The sequence below is a fragment of the Phocoena sinus genome, chromosome 18 (genome assembly GCF_008692025.1).
Source record: "Phocoena sinus isolate mPhoSin1 chromosome 18, mPhoSin1.pri, whole genome shotgun sequence".
Lineage (NCBI taxonomy): Eukaryota > Metazoa > Chordata > Mammalia > Artiodactyla > Phocoenidae > Phocoena > Phocoena sinus.
The window spans coordinates 18,105,401-18,116,872 of record NC_045780.1 but is presented as its reverse complement, the minus strand read 5'-3'; the positions used below and the strand labels follow the sequence as shown (position 1 = coordinate 18,116,872).

Below are 11,472 nucleotides of genomic sequence, written 5' to 3'. Positions count from 1 at the left end.
TTAGGAATTTCACCTTGTAGACTTTTATGTTGTTTGACACTCATACAGAAAAATATGTTCATCATACCTTATATAATGATTTTTAATGAAAGGAAGAGAATTGAAGTAAACACTCTGTTGCTTGCTGCCCAGAGTGACAGTAACTCATCTGGGAAATGTAGTAAAGTCTCAAGTGCTGATCTGAGTTTCTAAGACGTGACCATCCGAGCTCCTTCCTAACCAAGTGTTTTTTTTTCCTGTCAACTAAAAATACACTATCCAGTTCAGGAAATGTGGCTGACTGAATAGCAGCTGCCGCTGAGGACCTACTTTGCATATTAAAACAACCCTGGAAGATAAATAGCAAAACCTCCCTGTCATCAGTTCCTGTTTTGAGGCACGGCTGGAGCTCATCACACACGTCTGTCTTGGCCTCCACATTATCCTTCCTGCATATTTTCAGGAGACAGTCTCTGGCCACTGTTTCTTTTCCCCCTTAGTGTCAGGAAACTTCCTGCAAATATTGTAAAAGCAGAAGCTGAAGGAGCTTCAGTGCAAAGCTAACACTCTTCAGATCTTTCTTACACTGTTTCAGAAAGCAGATCACCCACTGCTGTTTCCTTTTCATGTGTTTTTTTTTAAACGACAAAGATCAGCTGCCAAGATACTATTTATGTTCAGAGTGAGAGAGAGAGAGAGAGTAAAAAGAGACAGGCACAAAAATTTCCCCCGACTCTGCCATGTTCTTTACTCAGTTATAAAGAGATGGTGTTTCCAATAAAATGGAAACTAGAAACAGTGAAAAGTTCTGGAAGATGATCTGTGCTGTAAATGTAAAACACAAGCCAGTTAAAGTGATAATAACTCAAAGTACAATTTGTAATGCAAAATAAAGACATTTAAAAAGAGTCTGCAATACTATATTCAATATCTAATTCTGTTACATGATGTCCTAGTCTCCACATACATGAATAATGTTGACTTCTTCCATTTATATGGCATGCAGATGCATTTTGAAAGGTTTTTAAAAAAAAATGTAAAAAAAATAACATGATAGACTGTACAGAGCACTGCTCATAGCTGCTCAGTAAAAACTGCCCTGTAACTATAGAATATTAGAGCTGAACAAAATTTAGAGACGACCTAGTCCAACCTTCTTGCTTTACAGATGAGAAAACTGAGGTTCAGAAAGATTAAATAACTTACCCAAGGTAACACAGATAGAAAGTAGCAGATCTGGGGCTAGAATCCAGATCTCCTCATTCTTCAACCTGCCTTCTTCCTTAATACATGATGGCGCCTCACTAACCCAGCCTCGCTATCCTGCCCTGTCTCTCATTTGCAAGATAGCAAGCAAGAATTACTGCAGCATTTCCACTGATTTCTTACCTTTGGACTCGATGACCAGGCTACACAAGCAACCAAGTGTGAGCACCTGGGACATGCCTGCTGGCACACACACGCATGTGCACACACACACACACACACAGTTAGCTCATGTTAAAGAGATCTTGGAAGAAAGCATGTATGTAAGAAGACAACCCTCTACCATGGAATGCTGGGGAAATGCAGTCGACACTGTTGCCCACCCACTTTCTTCTCACTAAGAATAGTGCAATTTTATTCAGCTATCGAGAGACAGAGACAGTACGCTCAGAGGTGAACCCTGCCTGGCCAAACCAAGTCATTTCATTCTCTTGGACAATGAGATATCAGATAAAATTGACTGGGAGGCTTTGGGGGAATATTTCCGTCCTGATAAAATAAATACACACATGCACACAAACACATGAGAAGACTGCCACCTTTCCCTTCTTCCTGCTTTTGAATTTGGTTGTGTGAGGATGAGAAGTTTGGTGTTGCTGCACCGAGGAAAGGAAACATCACCCACAAGTTGATGCCAACGCAGAAATGTGGAAAGAGATTGGCTCCTGGATGACACTGCTGAGCTGCTGAACCAACCTGGGACCTCCTCCCTCCTTACCTACGGTCGAGTGAGATCATAAGAAAACCTAGCTTCAGCCACTTGCAGCTGAAAGCATAGTTACTTTGCCTCTCTGAACCTCAGCTTTTTCTTAATAAAATGGTGATAACGATACCTACCTGGCACAGTGGTCAAGAGGAGGAAATGAGATCATTAAACACCTAACATAAAGAACCCAGTAAATGGTGCCTACCAGTACCATTACCATTATCATCATTACATCAAAATCCTCAACAGTGGGAATGCTTCCTCTCTTCCCCAATCTCTGCGGCACCTGGAAGCTTTTCCCTACAACAGCGTCTGGGGACAGTACATCCAGCTACCACCTCCTCTCTGAAGGCTGAGGAACTCAAAGCATGGGTGCTTTGAGCCTGGGAACTGGAGGGCTGGACAGTCTGTAAAAGAAAAAAAGAAAAAGAAAAATCCAACTTGTAAAATCAAGGCGTAACTCGTAGTGCAACATGATGACATATTGTCAGATCTGAGCAAGCCGTAAAGCGTTCATTTCTTCCGTCCTAGAAATACCAACTCTGGCAATTCAGCCAATGGAAATAATCCAAATGAAGAAAAAAATTTTATTCACAAAATCTTTAATTCAGCATTATTTTAGAATCATAGTATTTCTCCTTGATGTAATATAGTTATGAAGCCAACACAAAAGTTTTTAGTGGAGACTATGTAGGGGTAAGGCTGTGTAATTTTCTATATAGACTTAAATGAAATAAATCAGAATACAGACGGGTATGTACACTCTGGTTACACCCACGTGGAACAGCTATAATTAGGCCGGACTATAACTGGCAAACCGATTATTAAGTGCAACGGAACACAAGAAATAAGGGGGCTGTGGATTGTTGAAGAAACTCTGGCCAAAAAAGGGAGGACAGATGAGAAAATATGAGTGATAGTAGTGGGGCACACAAAGGGCATTTGTCTTCTCTCCACTAAGGCCATTAGACGGATTTCAAAATAATCCAGGCGGCTGAGCCCAGAGCTGAAGGCGTGGGCAGCAGAGATGCAGATGTGGGCCCACAGCTGTGCTCTGGGAAGGCCTCCCATCAGGAGTCCCAGGCCTAGGACACTCCACGTACGCACTGGGGAAGATGTACCAGGAAGTCAGCCCAGCTCTTCAGACACTGTGAGGCAGGCACAGAGCATCCCAAACCCAGGATTTAGGGAACACAGGGAAGCAGCTTCCACAGGCCATTTGCAGAATAAATATTTCTTGTAGAATGTTTCCTATTGATTCACCCTCTGTTAGGAGAGCCTCATGTGTAGTTAAAGTACTAGAAAAGCATAGGCAGACAGAGTTCTGTGTTCTGGGAAGATCTGTGGAGGTCAATATATCAGCAATATTCCATGAAACCAATTGCCTAGGAAAAGCATGGAAAGGCACAGAGCTATCACAGATTTATCTCTTTAAAAGGTATATGAAAAAATAAAATATTTATATATTATAAATATCTTTGCAATTAGTGTCTACTGTACCTTATGCCTGATTTAGATCTCCATACACAAAAATTCCCACCCACGATGAATGTGGAGTTTTAGGGTGGTTGACTTGCTCCTGCACCTGTCCCCTGTGCAATACTGAGCATATGGTGGGACACTGTTCTGCTCCAAGGGGGCCCATAGGACACTGGAAGCCAGAATCCATGAGGGTGAGACTGCACACTGTTTTGAAGGAACAGACTTCACTGATCAGACAGCAAGAAGCTGTACCCTCTGGCTGTCACCATCTATGACTTCCGATGTGGGGTCCCCCATTGTCATTCCACCTGGCTCCCCCATGACTGGTCCTCACTCATCCTTTCCTCTATCCAACTGTCTCCTCCTATGGGAGGGGCCCCAAACAGCAACTCACCTTTTGTTTTACATAACACATATTTTACAATGTCCAATATTTTAAAATCAAGAAATGAAAATCAGAAATGATAGAATCTACCTGCCCACATGGTCTTGAAAGAAAATCAATATAATGCTTTAACTAAAAGATAAGGAATAAATAAAAGGAAGGTAAATGTAGTAAGAGAATCTCTGTTTCCATCATAAGTGCTCAGGCACAATCACAGCACCTAAACATAGAAATAATGTGGCCTCCTTCCCTGGTGGCGCAGTGGTTAAGAATCCTCCTGCTAGTGCAGGGGACACGGGTTCAAGCCCCGCTCCGGGAAGATCCCACATGCCGCGGAGCAACTAAGCCCGTGCGCCACAACTACTGAGCCCGAACTCTAGAGCCCGCGAGCCACAACTACTGAAGCCCGCGTGCCTAGAGCCCGTGCTCCGCAACAAGAGAAGCCACCGCAATGAGAAGCCTGCGCACCCCGTTCGCCACGACTAGAGAAAGCCCGCAGGCAGCAACGAAGAATCAATGCAGCCAAAAATAAATAAATTAAAAATAAAAAAAGTTTTTAAAAAGAAATACCGTGGCCTCACTGGCACCTGATACAGCATTTTCCTGTATCTCATCAGCAACTTAAATGCCGCAGGCACTGCTGCTGTCAGAGATGTGATTTTTTAAAATGGTGAACAGCTCACGCTAAAACTCCAAACAAAACAAAGCTTTCCTCAATTCACAGAGTAGTGACATTTCTGGAAAACGTCATGTATGTGAAACGATACAGAAAATTGTCTGGGTTTACATATAAAACAAAATTAGGTTCTAGGATCAGATAATTTTTACAAATAGTGGGCTTTTAAAACGACAGAAATGTCTGGGGCATTCGAAAGCTGAATTCAAATTCAAGAAACATTCTTTCTTGTGCAGAATTATCCTGGGCACTGTAGCAAGTCTAGCATCTCTGGTCCCCACGCACTGAATGCCAGCAGTATGCACTCACCAAACTTTCCAAGTGCTGCCACTGGGAGTCACTGGTCTCAGTTTATCTGTCGACCTTGTGCTCTCTGCCCACTTTCTCCAAGCCTGGGGAAAGCCTACCCATGGCCATACCTACCTGTAACCAGGTTCCCATAAACACACTGCACCTGTGGTAACCACCCCAAATTCAGATACACTGCTTAGGGCTCCAAGGGAGTGCCTAATAAAGGATAGTCACAGATGGAGTTAAATGTCTGAGAGAATTTCCACTTTCAGCATGGTTGGAGTGTTGATTCCCACCACAATACCCCACTGGGGTATTTCACACGCCCCTCACATCACCCACTGGGGGTGGGGCTGCTGGCTGCAACCCCTCCCTGCCTCTCCCACTGCCCACTGGGGGTGGGGCTGCTGGCTGCAACCCCTCCCTGCCTCTCCCACTGACCCCTGACAGAGCCCATGCCTAAGAAAGTGATTAAGAGAAGATTTACTCAAGAGATTAAATGCCTCAGAGTATGTTACCATTTGGGGAAAGAAAGAAAGGAAAACCATGAAAAACTAATGTATCATACTTGCTTACATGTGCACAGACTGTCTCTGGGAAAATATCTAAGAAGCCGATGATGTGGGTTTCTTTTCCCAGGGAAGCACCTGCATGGCAGGAGGACAGGGGTGAGAGGGAAACTTCCTTGACACTCGACCCCCTTTTGTACCTTTTGAATTGTGTATGGAGAGCTTGAAAATATAAATGAATAAAACCTGATCTTCGGGGCTTCCCTGGTGGCGCAGTGGTTGGGAGTCCGCCTGCCGATGCACGGGACATGGGTTCGTGCCCCAGTCCGGGAGGATCCCACATGCCATGGAGCAGCTGGGCCCGTGAGCCATGGCCGCTGAGCCTGCACGTCCGGAGCCTGTGCTCCGCAACGGAAGAGGCCACAGCAGTGAGAGGCCCGTGTACCGCAAAAAAAACACACACAAAAAAACCCAAAAAAAACCACCCGATCTTCGAAAGATGCAGTCCTTGGAAACCACTTACTTACTTGGGTGTTGCCAAGTTGAGAAAGTGAGAGACTAGAGAAAGATGAGGCTGTGACAGACAGAAAGCCAGGGTCCCCCATGCAGCCCAGGAAAAGGACGGCTGGAAGGAGGAGTTTGTCAGCGTTTCTCCAGCACTTTCCAGGGGAACAAAGCTCCGATTCTAGCACTTTCTCCCTTTGAACCTAACTGTAGAGAGGAGAAAAGAAAGCCGTCACCAGGCTCTGTTCCATGATAAACAGTCCCTTAAAATCCACCAACTTTCCATTGTTTCCAAACAGTCTGTTGGGACGCAGCTTCCACGGTTGATGTACTCACCTGTGCATCCGCCATGTCTCCCCTCCTCCCACACCTTCTCCAGGTGTGCTGCATGGAAAACTGGTCCCTGATCTTGGGCCGAATAGATCCCATTGGAAATGTAAGAAATAGCATTCTAGCCTATAAATCATTTCTTTGTGAGTGCAGAGAGTATGCCTTGATCCTCCGGGCCTGAATATCTGCCCAAGAATTGGCAAAAAACTCGTTCTCTGAACCATGGGGCGCTATACAGTGGCCACCCTAAGTTCTAGGGACAGTAGAGGTGGGGCCCAAGACCCTTGTCTCTTCTGGTATCGGTGAGCCCAGCAGAGACACCCGTCTTTATTATAGTTCTAGAAGCTGCAGTCACAGGCTTACAGAGCTGCATGTCCCTCTCCAACCACGCCTCTGCTTTTGATGGCTCCCCTTTCCTTATTTCACAGTACTAACCTGGGACTAGGTCCCTGATGTAATTAGTGATGTGCCTTAACTTATGTAATCCTCCCAATAACCCTTCAAGTTAGGTACCATAGTATTATCATCATCTCCATTTTACAGATAAAGAAACGGAGGCACAGAGAAATTCAGGAACATGCATGAGGTGACACAGCAAATAAGTAGTGGAGACCAAGTGTGCCCCCAGATGGTCCCAAACCAAAACCCACTCTGTTACCTTCTGCTCTTCATTGCCTCCCAGGTCAGCGGCCCTTCTATCAGCAGCCCTTCTATAGCTCCCCACACGAGGGCGTCCAATGAAAAGCTTTCCTCCTTGGGCTTCCCTGGTGGCGCAGTGGTTGAGAGTCCCCCTGCCGATGCAGGGGACAAGGGTTCGTGCCCCCGTCCGGGAAGATCCCACATGCCCCAGAGCGGCTGGGCCCGTGAGCCATGGCTGCTGAGCCTGCGCGTCTGGAGCCTGTGCTCCGCAACGGGAGAGGCCACAACAGTGAGAGGCCCGCGTACCGCAAAAAAAAAAAAAAAAAAAAGCTTTCCTCCTTGCTGAGCCAAAGGGATGGGGTTGGAATGTACAGGGGTAATTCGGGCCACACGGCCTCCGGGTAAAACTAGAGCCCCATTCAACGTAATCGTAATCGCTGTTTCCTTGCTTCTCACCTTCTCCAGCTTATAGGGACCTTAGCCCTCAGGAAAGGCTCCTTTATTTCCAGGGAAGACTGGTCAGTGCTCAGGGGTCCTCCCCCTGAATGTCTGTCTAGACCCTAGAGGGCGATGTTTCTCTAAGAGCCTGACTGTCAGTACCAAAGCTGGGCTTCCAGATGGCGTGCATGCTGGCCCTGGGGCCCCAGGCTTCCCTGGAATCCTCAGGGCAGGAGGCAGGGGGAGTGCCTCTCCCTTCACTGTGTCACCTGGGGGCACTTAGCACCCAAGCAGCCTGGTATGGTGCCTCTGAGCCCCTCAAGTCAATGGCTTCTTCAGTCGGCCAGACTCCCTTCTCCCCTGGGCTCAGACAAGGGGAACCAGGGCCAGAGTCGCATCCCTGGCCCCTCAGCCCCCATGCACACCTTATCCTTAGCCTGCTGTATCCTTATCCTCGACCGGCCCCAATCCTCCTACAAAGTCCTGGCAGATTCCTTGCAGGATTCCCACTGATTTGTCAGCCAGGCCTGGACAGGGCTGGGTCACGGCTTCATCTAACTGCCCAGCACATGCATGAGATGGACAAGGCCCCCTCCAGACAGTCCTTTACCACTTTGAGACTGTGTACTTCCTTATAAAATCCAGTTTTAGCAAGAACCCTGCTAAGTCTGTTTAATGAGAATTTCCACCCTCGATATCTGACCAGGTTCCTCATTCTCCACCAACCCCCAGGTGATGTCTGATCACCCTGGCCTGTCTTTAGTGACGACTCTGTTAGGTCAGTTTAGCCAGAACCCCCCTTTCCGATGATGTCTCTTACTAATTTTCCATCCACTGACACCACAGCCCTAGGCTCCTTGGCTATAAATCAACAGGACACAGTGGCGCCCGGGTTTCTGATTTTTCCCAATCGCTTCCTCCTATTAAAATATAGCAGCCTAATGACAACAGTTACAATAAGGTGTTTGCCATTTGCAAAGCACTTTCTCCATGAGTAACACGACATGATGAAAGAGAAAGAGACGAATTATAAATCTCAGCAAGACCATGAGCAAATAATGTATCCTGTCTGAGCCTGTTTCTTCGTTGGTAAGATGAGAGAACCACACGCCCCAACCTGGTTCTTGACATTGTAATGAAAGAATGTGCCAGAAAGGAGAACTGTCATTGGTTACGAGAACCAAATCACTGGAGCTCCAGATGCAAATCAGAATCTGCTACAGAAACAAGGGCTTCTGACTGGCCAACTTTTTGAAAATTCTATTTTCTGAAGGCATCATTTTTACTGGGAGAAACATAATTACACTGTTCAAGAAAAAAATTTAAGCAATGAGCTTAATCACGCATAGTTCTACCCATTAACACAACTTTTTGATTTTTACGGTTTACCTTCAGTATATGTATATATATATATATATATATATATATATATATACCTATTTTGGTTTACCTTCAACATTTAAACCTATTTTTTAAGCATGTTTTAATCCTACTTAGGCAGTTTTTAAGCACATACGGTTCCAAGCAAATGAAAGAATCTCCAGGCACCAGAAACACACTGAGGCATAAGCTGAAGGAAGAGGTCTGATTCTCAGATTTCTCCACTGAGGGGATCCCAGGATTGTGAGAGGAAGAGCAGATCAGCGGACCACGGCACGGTGCTGAGCTGGGTGCCCTCCCTCCTGCATATGGAGTCTGAACGGCCAAGAACCGGGGAGTCGGCTCTGGGCCTGGCTGGGGGCATCTTTGTGGCATATCCTCAGCAGGACTGCTCTGCTCAGGGAGCCCCGGGGTGAGGGCGGGGCTGCGGAGCCTGTGCCCCGCCCCCAAGCATCTGGGAAAAGGAAGCACAAAAAGGGAGAACCGGCCACAGTCACTGTACTCGTTTCCCATCTCGCTCTCAGGACTGAGCGCAGCTGCGGGTGGAAGACCACCACAGAGGGGGAGCTTTCGGCCGCAGCCTAATAACACTGAGGTAACTTTAATTTCACTCTTCTACCCCTGGCATGAGGAATAAACAGAGGCTATCTTATTTTCCTCCAGGGGCAGCTGAAATATACTCCCCTGGGTGTGAGATGTCCCTCCCCCTGTTCCAGCCAAGTTTTCCCTGGACTAAGGTGGGAACAGGTCTTAGTCTTAAAATTTGAGATTCTTGAAAAACCTGTGTAATGTCCTGGAGGTAATTAACCTTGGTAAGACACTGGAGGAAACCACTTTGCTCTGAGCCATACATGTGTCCAAGGTCAACAGTATTTATAAATAGCCACTGTTTACAGGATGCGGCCTGGTCCTGTGGTGGGGGGGGGGGCAAAGGAAGCAGAAGTTACCATGAGCCGACTGCCCTCCTCCATTAGTGCACTGACCCCAAGATAGCTTCCCCTTCGGGGTTTAGGCTTACAGGAGGAAAACAGAGGCTAGAAGCCACAGACCTGCAAGAATTGAAACATGTGTCAGTTTGTCTAACTGGAACTTCGTTGTGCCTCCTTGCTTTAACTACCAAGGAATGTGAGCCCACATTCCGTGTCTTTTAGGGGGAGACCCTGCCCTCTTCTCTGCAGCGGGCACCTCCCAGAGATAGGTCAGCGGATGCTGACTCACACACCCCTACTTCCCTGCCCTTTCGAAGCCCAGGCCTTTGTTTGAAATATGACACTGTAAAGATACTTTCCTACTTGGGCGTAGAAGCTCTTCTCCCACGTGCCCGCAAGGATTTGTGTTTCTTCTGAAAAGAATGGCTGATGTGTGCACCCGGCCTTTCTCCCCTAGGGTCTGGCAGTGGCCCCCATGGGGTCTGTGAACTCCCGAGGTCACAAGGCAGAAGCCCGGGTGGTGATGATAGGCCTGGACTTGGCCGGCAAGACCACGCTCCTGTACAAACTGAAGGGCGACCAGCTGATGGAGACCCTGCCCACCGTGGGTTTCAACGTGGAGCCTCTTGAAGCCCCTGGGCACGTGTCTCTGACCCTCTGGGATGTCGGGGGGCAGAGCCAGCTCAGGGCCAGCTGGAAGGACTACCTGGAGGGCACGGACGTCCTCATTTTCGTGCTGGACAGCACAGACGAAGCCCGCTTGCCCGAGGCAGAGGCTGAGCTCACCGAGGCCCTGGCCGACCCCCACCTGGCCAGCGTGCCCCTCCTGGTGCTGGCCAACAAGCAGGAGGCACCCCATGCCCTGCCGCTGCCTGAGATCAGAGACAGGCTGGGCTTGCACAGGTTCCAGGGGCACTGCTGGGAGCTGCAGGGCTGCAGCGCCCTCACCGGAGAGGGGCTGCCCGAGGCCCTGGAGAGCCTGAGGCGCCTCCTGAAATCCCGCAACCACTGTAACTCCAGGTGAGCGCAGGGGGCAGGCTGTGGGGAGAGCCAGAGGCCTTGACTGGGGCAGAGCAGCCTGTCTTCTTCGCTCATGTGGATCGGAAGACCAGCTAATCCTGGAGAATCTCAAATTCAGTTTCTCAAACAAGGAATCCCCCTGCGCTTGGACAGCATATTTTCCTCTTGGGACTTATTGTCACCGGTGTTTGTGTTGAAAATCAACTAATCTTTGAATAATGATACTCTGAGGGAAAAAACAAACCTCAGCATACTTCGTTTAGTAACTCATTACCACGTTTGAACTAAGCAATTGAAATAACAGAAAAAGTGGTTGCAGAATAATTAAGACCTAAATTCACAGAGGGAAAGAGATTTCAAAATCAAATCAGGATATCACCTGGACATGGGCATGATCTTATGAGTGATTTTCCCCGGTAGCCCCTGGGTATGTGCCACCATCACTCTGAGGGCAAGGAGTCAGGGCCAGCAGGATGGAGTCTGCTTCTGCAGGATCTTGGGTTTAGAAGTTCAATGGGGCGCTCAGCCCTGGGCAGAGGCCGGGAGTTGAGGCCTTCCAAAATTGATCCTCTTCTTTGACCCTGATTAACCCTTCTCCAACTTTTTGTTATCCTGTACTGGTCTTTCTCTAAAACCCTTCATTGTTTTCTTTCTGTTTTCCTTCTCTTTCTCTCTCCTTCAAGCACACAGGTTTCCTTGAAGATCAGATTAATCAATGATTTCATTCATTTATTTATTCACTTTATCAAAAAATATGCCGAGTATTGAATCTGTAGCAAAAGGCAATGAGCTTTAGATATGAAGCTGGACCTCCAGATGGCAGGTGTGAATTTTGAGCAATGCACCTCTCACTATTAATAGTGACAGAGAAAGCCGAAGCGTTTTCAGGTGATGTTACTTAAGATCCATGAAGCTCCTGAAATTATTTGCAAAATGTT

The 11,472-nt window shown here is 47.4% G+C and overlaps 1 protein-coding gene across 1 annotated transcript; it reads left to right on the top strand.

The window, feature by feature from the left end:
* The first annotated feature begins 9,061 nt into the window (after positions 1-9,061).
* Positions 9,062-10,777, top strand: ARL11 (ADP ribosylation factor like GTPase 11). The gene is made up of 2 exons (XM_032611510.1): positions 9,062-9,180; positions 9,972-10,777. The coding sequence occupies exon 2, from the start codon at positions 9,990-9,992 to the stop codon at positions 10,536-10,538; it is 549 nt and encodes a 182-aa protein (XP_032467401.1). The 5' UTR covers positions 9,062-9,180; positions 9,972-9,989; the 3' UTR covers positions 10,539-10,777.
* The last annotated feature ends 695 nt before the right edge of the window (positions 10,778-11,472 follow it).